The sequence below is a fragment of the Pteropus alecto genome, unplaced genomic scaffold (genome assembly GCF_000325575.1).
Source record: "Pteropus alecto unplaced genomic scaffold, ASM32557v1 scaffold3, whole genome shotgun sequence".
Classification (NCBI taxonomy): Eukaryota; Metazoa; Chordata; class Mammalia; order Chiroptera; family Pteropodidae; genus Pteropus; species Pteropus alecto.
In genome coordinates, this window is record NW_006442484.1 from 56185634 (window position 1) to 56206968 (window position 21335).

The 21335-nt window shown below is 34.5% G+C and overlaps 1 protein-coding gene across 5 annotated transcripts in view; it reads left to right on the forward strand.

The window, feature by feature from the left end:
• Window positions 1-21335, forward strand: part of NAB1 (NGFI-A binding protein 1) — a 39182-nt gene that overhangs the window by 9799 nt on the left and 8048 nt on the right. For all 5 annotated transcript variants that reach the window (XM_015596679.1, XM_025039370.1, XM_006921293.2 and 2 more), the window contains 4 exons: window positions 55-892; window positions 7777-7910; window positions 10228-10279; window positions 21301-21335. The exon at window positions 21301-21335 is cut by the window's right edge and continues 46 nt beyond it. In XM_015596679.1, the coding sequence (XP_015452165.1) occupies window positions 55-892; window positions 7777-7910; window positions 10228-10279; window positions 21301-21335 (1059 nt within the window). The remainder of the gene's footprint in view (window positions 1-54; window positions 893-7776; window positions 7911-10227; window positions 10280-21300) is intronic.

A 21335-nucleotide genomic window follows, 5' to 3' on the forward strand; every position in this document is an offset into this window, starting at 1 on the left:
GGAAAAATTTAATGATGTTTTCTTTTTTTTTTTTTTTTTTTTTTTTTTTTGCAGGTTAAGCCCATCCACAGTAATGGCTGCAGCCCTACCCAGGACCCTGGGGGAGTTGCAGCTGTATAGAATATTACAAAAAGCCAATCTGCTTTCATATTTTGATGCCTTTATCCAACAAGGTGGTGATGATGTCCAGCAGCTCTGTGAAGCTGGAGAAGAGGAATTCTTGGAAATCATGGCCCTCGTGGGCATGGCTAGCAAGCCCCTTCATGTTAGAAGGCTACAGAAGGCTTTGAGAGACTGGGTTACAAACCCTGGCCTTTTCAATCAGCCGCTGACTTCCCTGCCTGTGAGTAGCATACCCATCTATAAATTACCAGAGGGATCACCAACGTGGCTGGGAATATCCTGCAATAGTTATGAAAGGAATAGCAATGCCCGGGAACCTCATGTAAAAGTCCCCAAATGTGCTGCCATCACCTGTGTGCAGAGCTTGGGACAGGGGAAATCAGATGTGGTGGGGAGCTTAGCACTGCAGGGTATTGGTGAGTCCAGACTCTGGCAAGGCCACCATGCCACTGAGAGTGAGCACAGCCTCTCCCCAGCAGACCTTGGCTCCCCAGCTTCCCCGAAGGAAAGCAGTGAGGCGCTGGATGCTGCAGCCGCGCTCTCTGTAGCCGAGTGTGTAGAGCGAATGGCCCCCACACTGCCGAAAAGTGACTTGAACGAAGTGAAAGAGCTGCTAAAAACCAACAAGAAATTGGCCAAAATGATTGGTCACATCTTTGAGATGAGCGATGATGATCCACACAAAGAGGAGGAAATTCGAAAGTATAGTGCAATATATGGCAGGTTTGACTCAAAGAGAAAGGATGGGAAACATCTCACGCTTCATGAGGTAAAAAGCCCTCGTTTTTCTCTGTATGTATGTGGCATATTGTGTTCCAAAGCGATAACTTTGGTAATAGTTTGTAACAGAGGAGATACACTCCTTCAAAGCAGTATTAAAAACATTTAGGGCAAAATGTAACTCTTTTATGAAAGTAGATCATATTTATTGTGTTAAGGTATTTTTATGTTGAACTCAGACATTATGAGCTTTAGAAGTATAGTGTAAGATGACTTAGAAAAATTTTAGTTTAAACAGTGAAAGCATTAAGTTTTTGCATTACGAGGCAGTTTGTTTTTTAATTAAGAAATAAAATAGGCATATTCTTTTGCAATTGTTATGTATTATTGTTGCCATACAATAACTGACTCAGGAGAACTTATGAGCAGAGCTAGAAAATACACTTAGTGTTATAATTCAGTTATACTTTGACAATTTTACTACCTACTAACCAATAGAAGAATCTGTTAAAAGGTTATTATGTTTGTCAGTAATAGAAAACAAAGGGCAAAACATGTTGGCAATTTTAGTTTCATACTTTGATCCAGTTTCATACAGTTTTTAAAATGTACTGGGTAAAACACAGCTAAGTCAAAATACTTGTATTTTTTATCAAAGCAAAAGCATGTTAAAGAGATTTTAATGAACCCTGTTAACCTCACTGTTTTTGTTTTTAATTCTAACCTACTTTAAAAAAATCCAAAATGAATTATTTCACACTTGGCTTTTATAAGCGGCTCTTTGCTCCTTTGGGTAAATAGGTACAGATGGTATTTAAGTAACGAAACCATTGTGGTTTTCCCAAAATAAGGGAACACTCAAAGTGAATGCTAGTAGGCCGAGATGTGGGAGTGGGGACTTTGGAAAATGTAGCTTGTGTATTTGAAACTTAATTTAGACCACTTGTTATTTGTAACTCAAGTATGTGAACCTGGTCCAATAATGTAGTTCAGGATAGAAGTTTATAAATCAGGATGTTTTCAAACTAGTAACCATTCAAAAACTTGGTGGAAGTTATGAAATCCTGTAGGAATTAAAAGAAGTAATATACTATTGAGTGTACCTTTTAGGTATTAAGATAATTTAACATTTTTTCCTTTGACTATTTAAAATGAGAAGAAGATTTTTCAGGTTTTTTAAATTTCTGAGATTAAAGATTGTTACAAGTTTGTCCTCAATTTTTAAATAAGGAAATATATGACTTATTAATTCACTGTTTGGTAATATTTCTGAGAGTTTTTTTTTCCTATAAACCCTGCGGACACTGTTCTTTTAATCTTTCAAGAGAGAGATGTATGTAGGTCACTAGTGGATGAAAATAAGTTATCTACACCTGAAAAAAAATTTTCAACTCTCACGAGTACATAAAATTCTCTTTCCTGTCTGAATTTTTATATTTGTTTCCAATTGTGGTTTACATTGTACAGTAAAGAATTATGGAATGAATCATTGGTATAAGTACTTTTTTATGAGATAAATAGTGATGGTCTTAGGACCTGGCTACGTATGGCTTGGTTTATCGGAGTCAGACCACGAAGGTAGTGTGAGTAGCTGAGGCCTAGAACCAAACTAGTTGTTGATATGGGGTGAGTGCTGAGGAACAAACCCAGAAGCAGTATGGGAAAGAATTCCAGGCAAGCAGAATGTTCCATCTATCCAAAGGTGTGTTAGAGTATGTGGTAAACTAAGCAAGCAGTCTGTGTCAGATCAATGAATGGATGAGGAGAGATAAAGTAAAAGTTGAGAATAGCAAGGCAATAGAGAATGTAGGCATTTTTAATACTCAGAAGTAGAAGCAGGTAGATAATTTGGCATCATAGAATATTTGTCAGCAGATATTAATGTCCAGCAAAGAGCTGTGGAACTCAAAGATAGGAAAGAGAAGTGGGGATGTAGAGTTAATGGGTAAGTTGTAGATCTGTGGAACTTCTACAGGAATCGGAGTGCTAATAAGCACATTATCAAGATAAGAATGATGGTGCCAAGTTTAGGTCAGTTTCCATTGTAGTGTTGAGACATCGAGGCTGAGTGTTTCAGAGTTCAACAGTCTTTTGAGAGAGGAAGAATGCTGACTCCGGGAACCCCACAGACCTGAACACATTTATTAGTAAGTTATGTTGCTTTATTCTGAACTCTCAGCTTAGAATGGATAGATTTCAGCATCTTATACTTGAAAACAAATGTTGGCTGTTTCCTTTTGATCATTTTAAAAAATGGATTATTGGACTATTAGGGTAATCTGTTTCTTCTTGGGTCACTTTCGGTAAGTCACATTTTTCTAAGAATATGTCCATTTCATCTAAGTTTTCAAACTTACTGGCATAAAGGTTTTTATAGTTTTTAAGACCTAATATTATTTGTACATTTAAATCTTTTTTCCTCTGATCAGTCTCGCCAGAGGTTTGTCAGTTTTATTAATCTTTTCAAGGGTCTGTGAATTAGAGCTCGTGGACCAAATCTGACCTGCCTCCTGATTGTGCGGATAAGCTTGTTTATGTCTGTGACTGCTTTTGAGCTTTGATGTCAGAGTTCGGTAGTTGTAACATAGACTGTTTGGCCTGTAAAACCAAAATATTTACTATCTGACCTTTTATAGAAAAAGGTTCACAACTCATCTTTTTGAAGAAGCAACTTTTGACAGTTATATTCTTAGTTGTGTGTATGTGTTTTCTACTTTCTTACAGTTGATTTTATTTTTTATTTTTTGTTCTTTTCTAATTTAAGTTGGGTGCTTAGTTCATTAATGTCCAGCTGTTCTTCTTTTCTACTGTAAGCAATTAAGACTATAAATTCTTACTATGTATTGAATTAGCATTATTCCTCAAGTCTTGTTATGAGGTTATCTTATTATTTTTCAATTCTGATTATTTCTTTTTGTTTATAATTTATTTTCTGACCCATGAGTTATTTAAAAGTTTTTTTTCCACTTTTCAAATGTGAGGATTTTTTCCTTAATTATTTTTCCTAGTGATTCCTAACTGAATTGCATTGTGGTCAAGAGAATATGGTTTGCATGTTGCCAACTCTTTAAAGTTTAAAATTTTCGTTATTGCCCATTATGTGGTGGTCAGTGTTTTTTGTGTGTTTCTGCTATTGTGTTAGAGTGTTCAATATGTGTCTGCTTCAACAAGCTTATTAACTCTGTTATTCAAACTCTCTAGTCTTACTTTTTTTTTCTTCGCTTGCTCTGTCACTGAGAGTTGTGTGTTAAAATCACCTACTCTGATGTGGAGTTGTCTATTTCTCTTTGTATTATGCAGTAACCTTATTAATCTTTAATAATGCATTTTGTTTTATAAACCTGTTTTCTTTGATATTATTATAGATACATGTTCTTTCTTTTTGTTAGTAATTGCTTGTTAGATCTTTCTTCCATCCTTTTACTTTCAGTCTTTGCTAATCCATGTTTTAGATAGATCTCTTATAAATACCAACAGTTGGATTTTCTAAAATCCATTCTTATATCTTTGTATTTTAACTGGAACGTTTGGTCCATTTACATTTATTATAATGACTAATATTTTTATTTTATTTTCATTATTTTATTTTGTATTTCTTCCCCTTCCCAACTCTTTATATCTGCAAGTTGACCATCTAGAGTTAGTTTACTTTAGCCAGAAGTGCATCATGTAGAATTTTCTTAATGAAGGTCTACTGATGACAAAATGTCTTTCCCCACCCTACTAGAAAATATCTTTATTTTGCTCTGGTTCTTTTTTCTATTTATTCTGGGTATAAAATTCTGTATTGTCAGTCATTGTCCTGTAGTAATTAAAGGTGTCATTTACTTGGCTTTTGGCTTTCACTGTTGTATTTACAAGACAATGGTTATCTGATTATTGTCTGCTTTTGAAATCTGTTTGCCTCTGCTCTAATTTCTTCTCTCCTCATTTCTGAAATTTTTCCTGTTTTTTTTTTCTTTTTTTACTGTGTTACTCTTTAGTCATATTTTCAACTTTTATTTCTTTTGTTGAAGTCTTCGAGAGTCTGATTTTTTCTCTTTGTTATTTCCGCTGGTTGTTACTTCTGATACTTTGTTTCTTTGGATGTTTTATGATTTCTGTCTATATAACTCATTTTTTTTGCAACTGTGGAACTGTTTTGAAGCCTAAGAAGGAAATGGATTCTCCTAGAGGTTATTTGCTTTTGCTTCTACTGGGCACCTATACTCAGTACAACTCTAGGATCTCATGAAAATAAAATCTCAGCCCACTTAGTTTTAATTAGGGCTGAAAATCTAAATGAGGATTGATTTGGGGTTATGAAACCTCAAGGGTATCTTCTACTCTCTCCTACTCATTAACAAGGTTCAAGATAGGGAAGGTAATTTCCCTTGCATTCCCCTGCAGGGTACAGGTGTTTTTCTAATTCAGCCTTACATTGGGCGTGTAATGCTTTAGGATTTCAGCTTTATGGAGGAGAGATCTTAGACTCCTCACTTTTGGTGGATCCTGGGTGTTTCTTTTCACCACTCTCACCATTTTTCCTCCAAACACACTTTTCTTTTCACCATTCTCCTTCCACACTCACCAGCCCCATGAGGCTGTGAAGATTGAAGTTCAAGTTCATTTGGTTTAGCAGCTGTCTTCAACTTATTCCTTTGAGATACTGTCTTCATTCAGTTTGGCCTGAGTACTTACTGTTTTGCTAGCTCATCGATGTAGTTAAGATAATGTCTGTCTTCTCTATTTTATACAAAATTTTTAGTTATTATCTCTGAGAGAGGCCAGTCATGGTACCTAGACCTCCCTTTGCTGGAAATGAAAGTTGATTGCTTTTTGAGCCTCTTTATGATAGAATTCATATTCATATTTTTATGCTAATAACATTTAACTGAAAGTCGTAATCATTTGATTGTTAAAGATTATAATTTTAACTACTAGTACAGAAAGTTTTTAAGTCTAGTTATGATGATAGAAAGCTAACTTTAAGAAATCTTTTGCATGAAGCTCTGAATGGAATTTTGGTATTTTTAGCCACGAAAAAAGGAAGTGGAGGAAATCAACCAATTAGGGAAAATATCTTATTTTATACTTTTAACAAAATTAGAAACTTGGAATTTTTTTAAAAGCTAGCATGGTGATGCAGTGATTGAATACTGTTTTGGAGTGTTTGTACCGTTCTAAAAAATATATCATCATAGCTTTTGATTTAATTATTAGTGACTAGTAACATGAAATCTAGAAAACACTATGAGAAAATACATTTTTGATTGGGAAATTTGATGAAGTGGCTTCTTACTACAACTTGGGGGTGAGCTATAGTTACTTCTCCAGCCTCAGTTTTTCTACCAGAAGGCTTCCTGAAGGCCTGGAGAGTTGAGTCTACTTTCTTGGTCTGTTGCATCCTGAATTCAGTAACAAAGAATGTGTTATGTTCTTCTTCTTGATTTCTGGTAGGATGGTGGAAGGAATACTAGAACATTGTTTTCAGTTTATGTTGAAAAGTTATTTTCTGTGATTGTGCATAAGCTCATACTTGTGAAATGTTGTCAATTAGTATTTTAATTAACCTCATTCTGGACATTAAACTACGCTCAGTTTTTCTTACATATATTTAGCATCTAATCCATGCCAGATGCTGATGTAAACAAGGCAAGTCTCTGCCTTAATACATGATAAAAGTAAAGAGTACAGCATATGTCAGTGAACAAAAGATTACTGATATGTATTCACATGTATATGTGTTTCTATATACAAAGATATTAGAATAATAGACATTAAAATATTAATAGTCATTCTGGATGGAAGGATTCCATGCTGCATTTATTATCTTTTTTTGCTTCTCTGTATTTTTAAAATTTTTAAATAAAAATTATTGTGAATAAAGTGGGATGCCTAAGTAGGGAGAAAGAGTAAATGCCTGATTTCTTATGAAAGGAAAACAAAAACTGATATTAACAACTTTGAAATAACAACAATTTCATTTACTTCTTGTTAGAGTGTTTTGAGGTAGTGATATTATTTCATTTTGGCCCTGAGAAAACTGAGGCTCTTGAATGTTTACATGTCCAAAGACACATAGCTGGTAATGATGGAGAAAGACTCAGTTCAGGTGTGTCTGTCTTAAAAACCCATTCTCTTTTTGCCATCGATCATGCTTTGAATGAGTACGTTTCTCGCTTTTTCAAAAGTTGGATATACTTCTTGGCAATTCCCTACATCTATGTAAATTGACAAAATTATGTGAAAAAAATTTTTTCTAACCTATTGAACAATTACAGGTTTCGAGTTTAGGATAGCATTTGCTATTTTAAATTTTAATACATGGTGTTTGGTCAACTAGCAATATTTAAATATTGGCAATATTTAACACTCTAAAGATTAAAATTAGATTTTACTTTTTTACACTTAAGAGATTCAGTAACTGTAAGACTTGATTTTTCTTTATAGCCCTAATTTATGATAAACATTTTTACTAAGTGATTTGATAAATATCTAATTAAAATTATTTATTTTTTATTTCTTCAAGAATTTCACGTCAGTTTACATTGAAAAAAATATCTGTCAGACCATGTATACTCACTTTTAGTTAGGGAAATATCACCATGTCATATGTATATGGTGATAAATATTTTTATCAAACTTTTTTTACTTTTATTTTAATTTCACTTATTTTCTGTAAACTCATACCTAAACAAAAATAAATGATATAAATAAATAAAACAGATGACTATTTTGACTAGTTTGAGTTCTGAGAGATGGTAGATGACTTATTTTTCTTTTGAAATTAGTCATTAGGACTAATTAAGAATAAAGACCATCCTGATTTTTATAAATTATGATTTCATTATCTAATGATGTGACATTTTTCTATTCTTAAGTGGAATGTTTTATATATGTAGATGAAGTTAAAATATTTATAATTTTTAAAACTTTATTTTGGATATGCAGCTCACTGTCAATGAAGCGGCTGCTCAGCTCTGTGTGAAGGATAATGCCCTGCTGACAAGAAGAGATGAACTTTTTGCTCTGGCTAGGCAGATTTCACGAGAAGTCACCTATAAATATACTTACAGAACCACCAAGTAAGTGTTTAATTGACAATGTTTAATTTTTGCATTGCTTGATAGAAATAGAACTTGAAATACTATCCATTGATAGTATATGATAAGCATTTCTGAAAAAGAAGAAGTGTGATTATAGTTCTGTAAAATTAAGCAGTGAAGTGACTTTTCAAAACATGATTCCTAAGGTGGTTTTTGCTGTTTTGTTAATTTTCTTTTGTGTGTCTTTTGAAAGATCGTCCTAGCACTAAAACATTGTTCTGGCAGTGGTTTTAGACATTCTCTCATGCAGATGCTTTGGTTTTGAGTGCGATGATAGGTTTAGTTACTCAGCATTTATAGTTTTATTTGTACACCACTAACTACATGAACTTGAACTCTGAGAAAACAAATTAGTTCCTTTTGCAAGGTGTTTGCAATCTTATGAATAGATAAAAAGATTCCACTGATCAGTATTTAAAGAAAAATTGGAAGATACTTTTATTACCAATAAGTGGAATATGGAACATGTGTTTGAAATTTAAAAAATGTTGAAAAATATGGTTTTACAATTTAATGTAAACAACATATTGTTCTTCATTTTCTCCTCACTTGAACCCTAAGTTTTGCCTATAAGTATAGGACTATTTTGATTTTGTTCCCTTGGTTCCACGTGGACCTTGATTTCCCGTGCACCATCATTTGTGCATGCTGCTGCTTGTCAGAGTAGATGCAGGTGATCACTTGCATTCGAATAACTGAGTATGTGTTGAAAAGCCACATCCCGAGCATCCTCCACAACTCAAATAAATCACAGTCTCTGGGGATAGAACCTTGGAATTCACACTTTCCCAAGCATCCCAGATGATTCTTGTGTATATTCAAGTTTGAAAGCAACCCTTTTAGTAATTTGCTGTCATCACCATTATTTTTCCTAACTCATAGCTGCTTCATTTTCTACCCTACCCCAAGAGCTCATGTATTTACAAACTGACAAGTAAAATGATACAGACTAAATGATCAGGTCAGAACATACAGCAATATTATAGGATTATTTACAAGATTTTTTTTTTAAGAGTTGAATAATCAAGAGCTGATTTAGTGATTTTTCATTTTCTTCACTGTATCATACAAAAGTTTCCTTTCAAGAGTGTTATTTAATTTTCTTTAATCAAAGTAATACATGTGTATGATTTAAGAAGTCATATAGTACAAAGGCTTATAATGAAATTCAGCAGTTCTCCTACTCTGCTTCCTTCCCCCTTTTTAATACCATGCCCTAGAAGCAACTACTTTCAACAAATTTTAGCTGTTTCTTGTAGTATTTACATTTCTTTTTTACGTTAAATATGTTTTAAAATACATAACAATTTCACATAATTTAGAACTATGTAAATATGTAATAAGAAGTTGTGCTCTCATTCCTGTCTTGTTTTACCCTGTTCCTCTCTTCAGTGTAGGTAGCTTTATTACTTTTTTATCTTTGTAGCATTTGTTTATGTGCAGGCATAGAAATATAAATATAATTTCTCATTTTCACCCGTTTTTCAAAAAACAATAGGTTGCATGTGTCTACATCATTCTATATTTCGTTTTTATTTTAATATGTCTTAGAGATCTCTCTGTATTAGTACATATACATCATCTTCATTATTTTTTACAGGTTCATTGATGTACCATGATTCATTTAACCAGCTCCCTATTAATGGGTACTTGAGTTGTTTCTAGTCTTTTGTCATAAATAATACAATAATAAATAACACCATATCTTAGTTTGTCGATTCTGAGATGTACTTTTTTTCACATTTTAACATCTTTTAAATGAAGGTATAACTTTCAGTTGATGGGTTGTCATAATTTATTTGGCCAGTGGTATTTCATATGTTTGTAGGTACCTCTGTGGGATAGATTCCCAGCAGAGGGATCTGAAGATTAAGGGAAAATGCGTCTGTAGTTTCAGTAGAGAGATAAAATGCATTTTATCTTAAATGGCCATTTTTGACATTTTGTCCCAAAATGTTTTTACTGATCCATAAAGGGATATCATGAAATATAATCCTCCTTGATTTTTTCCCCTTTTTTTATTATGTGATGATTGTTACATATTAGTGGGTACTTCCTGGGCAGGGAGTTCTAGATAATGGTCTTTTAGAATGTATAATGTAATTGTGTCTGCGTGTTTTTTTAATGTTAATTTAGAAATGAAAAGTTTCTATCGTTATTGCAATGTTCATTATGAATGTCTTATTTTTGATGTCAGAGTTTCAGGATTATACGTTTTGGTGAAAGTATAGGTTGAGATGCCTTTCAAATAAAATTTGTTACCTTATCAAGTTTTTCTATCTTCCATTCCCCTCAGGTCAAAATGTGGAGAAAGAGATGAATTATCCCCAAAGAGAATTAAAGTAGAGGTATGATTATGTATTATATTTTCTTATGCTAATAATATTTTCCTTTTTTTTTTTTTTTAGTATTTCAAACTAAAAAAAAAAAAAAAGATGGTCTCATGAACTAGTGAAAAATATGTATTATAAAATCTTAAAAACAATGTAGAATTTCATTGCTTTGATATACCCATAATAATTTGAATTAGGATTCTAAGGAAGTCTTTAGAAGGAAACAGCAACGATGAGATTTATATCCAGTCAATTTATCAAAGGTAGATTTATAAATAGATGTTTTTTACAGATTTAAAACTTCACTGGTTAAAACTATACCTTTTATAATCATATTTACATCATTTGTCATCATATTAAATTTAGAGGAACTAGGACTTAATTTCTTTATATTAGCTATCTGAGAGAAATTACAATTTAGTAGGTGCAAATTATGGAGACTTTACTATAATTAAAGCCTTTTTTTGAGAGTCACGATTAAGTCTGTCCTTTTGATTTTAGACCTGCCAGTGGTGAGGTAGGAGTTTGAGCAAGAAAAATGTGCGTTTCTTAGGGCTCTCAGAACTATAGAGTGGTTTCAGAACTACTGGTTCTTAGTTTGGATTGGATACAGCAGTCCCCCCTTATCTGTGGTTTCACTTCCCACAGTTTCAGTTACCTGCAGTCTCAGTTACCCATGGTCAACTGCAGTCAGAAAATATGAAATGGAAAATTCTGGAAATAAACAATTTGTAAATTTTAAATTGTGCGCCATTCTTAGTAGTGTGATGAAACTTTGCATGGTCCCACTCTTTTCCACCCAGGATGTGAAACATCTCTTTGTCCAGTGTATCCATACTGTGTATACTACCTTTAGTAGCCATCTCGGTTATCAGATTGTCACAGTGTTGCAGTGCTTGTGTTCATAGTAACTCTCCTTTTACTTAATAGTGGCCCCAAAGCCCAAGGGTAGTGATGCTGGCAGTTAATATATGTCCAAGAGAAGCTGTAAAGTGCTTTCTCTAGGTGAAAAGGCAAAAGTTCTCAACTTTATAAAGAAAAAAAAAAAAATTATGCCGAGGTTGCTGAGATCTAGATTAAGAACCAGTCTTCTTATCCATGAAATTATGAGGAAGGAAAAAGAAGTTTGTGCTAATTTTGCTGTCATGCCTTAAATTACGAAAGTTATGACCACAGTGTGTGATAAGTACTTAAGATGGAAAAAGCATTAAATTTGTGGGTGGAAGACATGAACAGAAAACGTGTTTCAATTGACAGCAGTGTGTTGCACCAGAAAGCATTGAGCCTATAGGAAGACATCAGCAAGGGATCTCCAGAAATGAACGACACCAAACCATTTATTGCAAGTAAGGGATGGTTACACAGATCCAAGAATGGGTTTGGGCAGAAAAATATAAAAATTACTGGAGAGAGAGACAGATCGACTGACCGACCACACTCACATAACAGTATATTGCTATAGTAGTTCTATTTTATTAATTATTATGTTAATCTCTTACTGTGCCTAATTTACAAATTAAACATTATCATAGGTATGTATGTATAGGAAAAAACAGTATATATAGAGTTTGTTACTATCTGCAATTTCAAGCATCTGCTAGGGGTCTTAGAGTGTATTCCCCATTAATATGGGGAGACTACTGTGCTTTTTCTGAGGCCAGACTGCAGCAGAGTAGAAATTCGAAGTCAGGTGGCACCTTCTTTTTTTGTCTTTGGATAGCTGGGGGTCAGTACTCTCTTAGCCTTCTGTTTTTTAATTTCAAGTTAAAGCAAATAAGCTATGTTTGACTACCATACATTTCCATCATGAAATTATTTTTACGAAGCATTTGTTTGTACGGAATAGTCTTTCATTTTTACCAAAGCCACAGTTATCTTTTAAAAACATAAATCCCTTTCTTACTTAAATCTTTCCAATGGCCTTCTACGGTACCTAGAATAAAATTTTCCGAAGGTACCTAAGACCCTACGTGATCTAACTCTGGCTTGCATCTTTAACCTCATCTGCTGCCACACTTCCCCATTCTTACTGTTTCCCAGCTACACAGACCAACTTTCCGTTCCGGGAACATGCCAGACTCATTTGTGCCTCGCTACTCACGGTTCCCCCTACCTAGATCTCTAGATCGTCACATGGCTTCAGCTCATAGCAGAGAGATTCCTCTGACTTCCCTGCCTCCCTTTCTAAAGCAAAGCAACATCCATACCCCCAAATCACGTGTAGATTCATTCTCTTGGTTTGTTTGGTTTGTTTCTCTAGCATTTACCATATCTGAAGCTATTATGTATTTGTTTTTAATTTATTATCAGTCTGTCCCATTAAACAAGAATAGAACTCTTATCTGCCTATTTACTACTTTATACTGAGTTTTACAGAGCCTTGCGCTTAATAGGCACTTAATAAAATCTGTTAGATGAAATAACGAATGGCTATGGATAAGCATCTTTGACTTTTAAAATCTTTAGCCTAAAGCAGTTGTTGTCAAAGAAAAGAATTTTATTCGAAAACGGGCACATTTTTAAGATTTTGCTTATATTTATAATCTACCTCACTTAGCTCTGAATAATGTTTGATGGGTTAGCCTCAGATACCACTCAAAAAATGTGTTGAAATTATCTAAAAGGCCACTGAAAGATGATCTAACCCGTGAAATAGTTTTATCCTATTGCATCCCAAGATAACAAGTAAGAAAGGAGCCCAAGTAAATGACTCTGCCACTGAAAGGGAAGGCCAAGTAAACACAGAAACTGCCGAGAAGACATGTGCCATTGGAAGATTTAGAGCAAAGAAGATACAGAATCTGCCAAGTGGCCAGGAAAAGTAGTCAGTTGCTAGGCTAGAAATTAATTCACCTCTCTTTCTCGCCCTTGGCCTTCCATGTGATCATGATTCAGGCTGCTCTCACATTTAAGCCCCGCTTTCCTTTTTGTCTAGCTTCGGAGAACACTCATGAACACTGAAGTTTGAGATTTTGAATCTCATGGACTTTCTGAGCTGTGGTTTTTCTTCTTAGGCTGTATTCATGTCTTTCTGGCTCTCTCAGTGGCCCTGATTCTGAAATTTAAGCACATTGCTTCTTCTATCCAATTACAGTGTTCTGGTTTCTTTTTAGTGGCTCTCAGTGTTGAGTTATAGCATTAGATGTGGCCCTTCTGTTCCTTTAAAAATATTCCTTTAAATATACTAGAGATGGTTGAATATGGTTAGTTTTTTGCTTTACTGGAGTTTACAAAGCCATTTGAGCAGTTATGAATTTAGATTTAGGACAATTGGTGTTTCCTTTTCTGTGAATAACAATTCTAAACCTTCCTAAATAAAACAAGTGACTAATCAACCCCAAGCTTCTATAAAAGCTCTTATATACACAATAAACTCTTGATTTTCATTTCCCACAAATAAAGAGGGACTTTAGCTTTGAATTTAGGACAGTATATCTACTCATGTATATAATTCTTTGTAAAATGTACAATATTGGTATAAATCCTTGTCTGCATTCTCTTGTGGTGTACTCTTAAGTTAAATTTGAGATGCTAGAGCTATTCATTTGGTTCTGGAAGCTGATAATGAAGTAGTTAGTATTGGCTGTATAGGATTACTACTACTCCCTTAAGACTTTTCATCAGGTATTAGTGCTTTGCTTATGTCTACCTTCTGTGTGGCTACTGGTGGCGGGGGTGAGAATTTTTAGCATGAGAAGAGATTAGGGGAGGCTCTGTAGAGGAGATGTCATTTGAGCTGGGTTTTAAAAGAAAGGATTTCAGAAGGTAGGGATATGGAATGGAGGGTGAAAGGGCATTGTAAAGATAGACTAGCATGAGCAAAGAAAGACACAGACATAAGAAAATACTATACGTGTTTAGAGAACAATGAGACCAGTTTGTCCAGAATATGTGACTGACACAAAGGACTTCATAAGTAAAACTAGAAGGAGTTTAGAATTTTTTGCACATACTCGTTTCTCCTATTTCATTTGAATATTTCTTTTGTGATTCTTAGCTCACTAATTCTCTATTAAAAGAAAGTAATAAAAAGATAAGTTTAGCCTGTTGTAGAGTATAACAGATTTCTAATTACTAAGCCCAAATTAATAAGACCATTTTTTCTCTTCCTTTTCATCTTTAGTTTTCCAAAATCATTGACAATGACAAATGAGCATACATACCAAGTTGCTGACTTCTTTTTCTCTTGAAAAGATAATTTTTACAGTTAACAAAAATAATTGTAATGTCCAGTAGGTAAAATAGACATGACATCAAGATAGACATGTAAGGGAAAGAAAAACATTTTCTTGCATGCCATTATCAGTACATTATGATACACTGATAAAACTAGTGCTCTGTTCAAGCTCAGTAAGATCTTTTCTTGTTGCTAAATGCTGTATTTTCCTGATCTTTTTATGAAGGTTTGAGTGGAATGCAGTTTTAAAATCCTTGTCTGATTATTCTTATTATGTAGTAAGTTGTTTCCCCTTAAGGATAATTAGCTATTTATTTGATTGTTTTTGTTTTTGTTGGTGTTGTTTGATAATCAGTATATACATATTGTAATAACCTGTCCCAAAATACTGCTCTTTCCTACACATTTTAAAAACATAGAGATGTTGAACTTTATCTCTGTAATTCCTAAAGTGTATGAGATGGACACAGAGGAAAAAGTCTCCTAGCTTGGGGAGGTCTTAGGGTAACCCATCACTTGGAATGAAGCCTCTAGTGAAAGCACCTCTTCAACCCTCTGTTTTAGTAATCAAGGTTTGGGAATACTTCTCCTTCCCAGGCTAGATGAAAAGCTCATCCACCTGGGATTACAACCCTGCGTGTGAATCTGCTTACAGCTAAAATGAGCATGTATTTTATTTTCCTTTTCATCAGATACCCCAAATCTAGCTCTAGAGCCATTGCAAAAATAACTACTTTTTATTGAATCTGTTACGTGCCTCTTCCTGCTAGGCATTTGAAATTATCACAAGCCTTCTTGTCTACCTGTATGGAGAGCTTATGATTCCCATTTTATAGCCAAGTAGAGACCCAGAAAGGCTCAGTGACTTGCCCCAGTTGCCAAATCACTATCTAATGGCAGAACCAGGGCTTCAAATCCAGGTATGGCTTCTAAACTTCAAAGCAATACCAACTTTCTGGGTGCCAGCGGACATTCACAAAGCACTTTAGAGGTGAAAAACACTATTGGGATTATACTTTTTCTCTCACTGGTGTGGTATGAAGGGCAAGGTGTTCACAGGACTGGTAGTCTTTGAAGAAGGGGGAAAGGGTGGCAGTTACCATTTTCTAATCCAAGGAAGCTTATCCAATAAAAACTTTTGAGTAGAAAACTTAATGTAAATTTAAAAATATTTAAATGTTAAGACGTTATTATTTGGCATACTAATTGTTTTGAATGAGGAAAAAAGCATGTTGGGAAAATAAACAAATCAAGAAAAAATATTTATATTGTACCTATGACAGGAAGTATTTAAGACAGCTTGACAACTCGTTAAAAGAGATGAAAAATTGAGAGCCAGTGGCCCTGACATTCTTGTCTTTCCCTCATTTTTTTGAAACATTAGTTAAAAGTAGATTCAGTTGATAGCCTTTTTCATTAAGAACATACTATGTTCCATGGACAGACCCTGTCATTACCTCCACTGTTAGAAGTAATATCTTAGAAGGAGAGGAAGAACATGTAAAACAACCAGTCTCAGGACTGGCAATAGTAGCTGACCAAATAAGCTTTTACTGTTCAGATCCCATCTGTAAGTTTTCTTCTTTTACTGATATTACTGGAGACTAGGCAAAGATATAGGAGGTGACAGCATTCTTGATCCTGTGTGGGCTGGGAGTGCAAAGCAATCAGATATAACTGGATGAAAGAATTGAAGTTTGTTAATAGAGACCAGAAAGTCAGAGAATTGGGGCTCGAAGAAGGGCTTAGAGGAAACATCTGCTAGCAGTTCCAGGGAGGTGGGAGTGGAGAGTGAGGAGGGAGGTGGGGAAGAGGGTCAGAATAGCCACCTACGCTGTTTCTAAGCTTGTTGAAAAGAAAGCTGGTCTAATTTGATGTAGACTCTTCCCCTCTGGATCAGAAAAACAGAAGCATTACAATCTGCTATTCATATAGAAAGTGTGAGTAGAAAAAAGGAAAATGCACGTGTGAGGCTGAGAACATCTGTTGGAACAAGTCATTTTAAAGACAGCTAAGCAATGGCTTTAAAGCAACTTGATAGTATTTGGTGGGAAGGTTGAGGAGGAAAGGGGATAGAGAGCAATGGCATGAGAATAATTAGGTCGTGAACAGCATCCCCCTCTGTATCTTTTATTTTCTCAGTGCTCAGTCTCACCAGTAAGGGAACACTGTGATTAATGGCAGCAGCCAAGAATATGACATGAAGATAAATTGCTCATAGCGTGGTACAGCTGGTTCCTGGGAAAAAAGCTTGAGAGACATAACGAAAGTCCTGCACCAAACATAATGTGAAAGAGACCAGTTTCTTGGGACTGTTCTCACTTTTATTTCTAAGTCATATCTCGCTTTTATTTCTAAGTCATATCTACTTTATAATATCATAAAGTGATAGCTACGCAATCTGTAGTTTTCTGATCTACAATGAGCTGTCAAGTCTGTGGGAGAAAATTAGAATGACTAATGTGCTCAGCTGCAGAGATCACTGATTACCTGGATACTGTTATTTATTGCTTATTGTGTGCCTTTATTTCTCTTTATTAATTAGAGAGCAGTGTCCGTTTTTCAAAAACTTTCACATATAAAGTTTGAAATTCCCCCTTACAGATTTTCCATATCCTCATCGTCGAATAATCCTGACAGTGGTGCCACCATATATTTGTATAGCAATGTGTATTTTTCCAAGATTTACTATTTGCATTACTTCATTTAATCCCCACAAATTTCCATCAGGCACATAAAGCAGATGGTTTAATCTCCATTAAAAATTGGGAACACTGGAAATAATGAGGTTAACTCTCTTGCCTGAGATCACACATCTGGTTCCCTTCTCCTTCTATAAGCTCTTTTAGAAACGGTACTGAGATAATGCGGGTACTGGCCTGGGCACACTCCACTCAGGGCCTGTTGATGAGCTGGAATTCTCCCTTATCGTGCCCCAGGCTCACAACTCGGTGTACCTGCCTACCGAGTTTATCTACAGAGTCTCACCAGCAGATCACATGTCCCTCGCTGAATTCATCCCCTTTGTGCTCCCTCCCCAAACCTCCTTCCTGGGCCTGAGTTCCTTACTGTAGTGAATATTACCGCTAGACTGCTGGTTGCCAAAGCCATAGCTCTGGAATTCATCTGTTTCTTTGTTGCATCTGTCACTGTCCGGAGCTAGGCCACTATGTCTTCATCACAACCGTCTGACCAGTTCCTCACCACTATCCTTGAGACCACCCTGCACCCCAATCCATTGTCCCCATTGCATTCAAATTGGGCTTTGTAAAACACAGATCTGATTAGGCTCTTCCTAATCAGAGTCTTCACTTTGAATTTAAGATAAACTCAAATTCTTAACGTGGCTTACAAGGCCTCACAGACTGTCTCACCACTTCCTTTTTCTCAGTGTATTCCCTGTGTTACCTGCAGTAATTTCCAGCTTGTCGAGTGTATCCTGTTCTTTTTGCCTCCAGGCCTCTGTATAAGCTGCTCTCTTACCCTGGAGAACTCTCTTCTTTCAAGTCTTAGCCCAGAGGGCGCACCTTCTAGCCTTCCCTGACACAGTGTCCTCTACTGTGTCCTGGATCTCTGTGTCCATTTCTCTCTCTAAAATTTCTTTGTCAGCAGGGCAGGAGTCAGTGTATCCTCAGCCTTGAGTATAGAATGTAGAACTTGTTAGGTAAACAGGGTATTTTTGTTGAATGAATAAATAAATAGATGTTTCTAGTTTTCCTTTTTTTTTCCCCCATTAAAACAGTTTCCCACCAACATAGTCAATATTTTCTTGCTGGTTTTGGTGTTAAATGCTCATTCCTTAAGATGTCTATACGTAAATATCCCTAAAATTTATTCCACCAGTATCATAGAGATACATAAGTCACTTATAGCATGCTATCTATTTTACTCTGACTATATCTGGTGGTGTTTCTTTTTTGGGGGTGGGGGGAGACTTAATAAATATTAATAGTAAATATTTACTGGGTAATTTCTACATGCCAAAGCATTGTGCTAAGTGTTTTTCATGAATTTTTTGTTTCCTTAAAGTGGTTTTAAAGTTAGCTAAGCACTGGTGTTATCCCCATTTTTAAAGTTGGAGAGACAGACACAGAGAATTGAAATAATCTGTCTAGTATCACAGCAAATAAGTAGTAGAATTGTATTTTAAATTCAGTATAAATCATAGAGTTAAACCAGTTGAACTTGTAAAAAACAGAGCTGTAAGAGAAATGCCTCTATTTACTATTGTGTTTCATAAAGGATGGTAACTAGGAATTTATGGTTTGAACATAGGCTTTGAAGCCCATGTCTAACTGTAAAACGAGGGAAACCCAGTGTTGTTTGTGGTGGGGCTTGAATAAGACAGTAAGTATGTGTGTGTATGTGTGTGTGTGTATATATATGAAATCTACAGAACATAGTCAGGAACTGATACCACGTAGGCACCTGAAAAAATGATAGCTGCTTTTATTGTTTTCTAACAATAACTTACCTCATTAAACTTTAGAACTTAAAAGAGAGTTTGCTAAAGAGATAGTTAGGTTTTTAGGTCTAAATAAGTTCTTAGGAGAAAATTTGAATAAGAAAAAGTACATTTTTCATTTAGATTTAGACCATATGCAGTGGTATAAAGTTCATTCTAGCTCAGTCAATGATTATATTTTATACATTCTTCTAAGCCAAATTAACTTGATCGCATGTAGCCACCTAGAAAGGTGGCTATTTTCAGTCTTTGAAAATGCTGATTGTGATTGGCTAAAGAAGCTGTGGTACATATATACAATGGAATATTACTCAGCCATAAGAAGAGATGAAATACTGTCATTTGCAATAGCATGGATGGGTCTTGAAATAATCATACTAAAGCAAAATAAGAGAGACAGAAAAGGTTGAAAATCACATATATCACTTATATGTGAGATGTAAATCTAGAAGCAACAGATGAACAGGACAAACAAACAGAGACTCATGGACATGGACAATGGACTAGTGGTTACCAGAGGGAAGGGTGGAGGGGGGAAAATTAAAAAAATAAAATGTTAAAAACATAAAAACAATAACAAAAATAACAGCAATAAACAAAATAAAAAATTTTAATATTTTTTACAAATTTTAATCATACTAAATTGTAAAAAATATTAAAAATTTTTAAAAATGCTGATTGTGTATCAGCTAACCATTAAAGCTACTACATATGGCTATCTCAAGATGTCAAATTTATTTGCTCTTGTCTCTTTCATTTCATGGCTTTGAATTTAAAAAATAGCAAATTAATTATTACTTAGGAAATAAATTTTGGTAGATGCAATATTTGAAAACATTAAATCTGCAGTGGGGAAATAATTTTTCCTGATGTGGAAAATTTTTTGAACCAATATTATATTTCAAAGAAGGTAAAGTGTTTTATTATTACATTTTTTTCTATTATTGTAAGAACTTTGGTTTTTAATGATCCACCCTTTGCTACAAGTATAGCTTATCAAATAAGGGAAGAAATGTTTTGGAGGTTAATGACAATTTCTGTGAGGAATGCTTTAGTAGTATTTAGTAAAGTTACTAAAACCATGCTACCATGATTTGTAGTTATAAATTTCATGTGGCGCAACAAATGGTAAAAAAAAAAAAAAAAAAGCTGGAAAAAAGCAGTAGATGGACTGGCACCAATACTTATAAAGTATAAAACGGAAATAGTTTAAGTTGAAATGGTGTCCTCGAGAAGAGTGCCCAAAATAGGCTCTATTTAATATAAAAATTTTATATATATTGATATATTTACTTAACAGTTACTGCATACTAAAAGCGGGGTCTCATTTACTTTATCTCATTTGTTCTTCACAACAACCCTAATAGATAGATTATTTTATTCTTGTTTTTCATGAGGAAACTAAAATTCAGAAAGGTTAAGTTACTCATCCTGTGTCAGGTAGTTAGTAAGTGGTGGAATTGGAACATGAGTGCAGATCTTTCTAATTCAAGCGCCCCATTGCCTGTCACATGAATGGTAAAGTAGTAATCACAAGTCAACATGGAAGAAGAATTCAGAAATTCAAGTTGATTACTGGGTAGCATCTTAAAAGAAAATTTACTTTGGATCTTTACCACATTTGACAAAATAAATTACAGATAGGTTAGAGTTCAATTTAAAAAATAAATAAAGGCTTAGAAAAACTAGAGGGTAGATTTGAATACTTATCAAATCTCTAAAGCAGAATGCTTTTCTAAACTTTATAGCAATAAAATAAATCACAAAATAAAATCATATACAACTACAGTATTTAAAATTAAATTTTTTTGTAATATCTAAACAAAAATATAAACTGGCAGAAATGAAAGAAACACCAACACCCAGTGCTGGCCAGGAAAACTCACGTATAGCTTATGGTATCACAAACCAGTAAAGGCCCTTGGCGAAAGTATAAATGACATAAAAATGTCCATCTCTATGCAATAATTCTGCTCTGGGGATCTGTTATATTGACTAAACTATGTGAAATGTTATTTCTATGGAAATATTTTTTGCAGTATTTTTCAAGGCAAAAATAAGGGGGAAAAATCTAAATGTCCCATATGAGGATAGTGATTAAATAGTTGAACCACTAGTTGACATGTCATATGAAATGTTCTATAACCATTATTATCAATGATCTTGAAGTCTGCAGTCCAGCGTAAAACAATGTGGGTGCATAAATCTTTTACCAAGGCTACAACTGTAGAATAGGGTAGTTTTATTGTAAAAGACTAAAATGAAATATTGTACATTAAAGTCTTAATTATGGTAGTAGGACTAAGGTGGTTTTCTTTAATATCTGAGTTTTTGATAATATATTTGTCTTATTTACAAATCTAAAGTAAAAAGGACTTCTTCTTTGATCCACAGGATGGATTTCCAGATTTTCAGGATTCCATGCACAC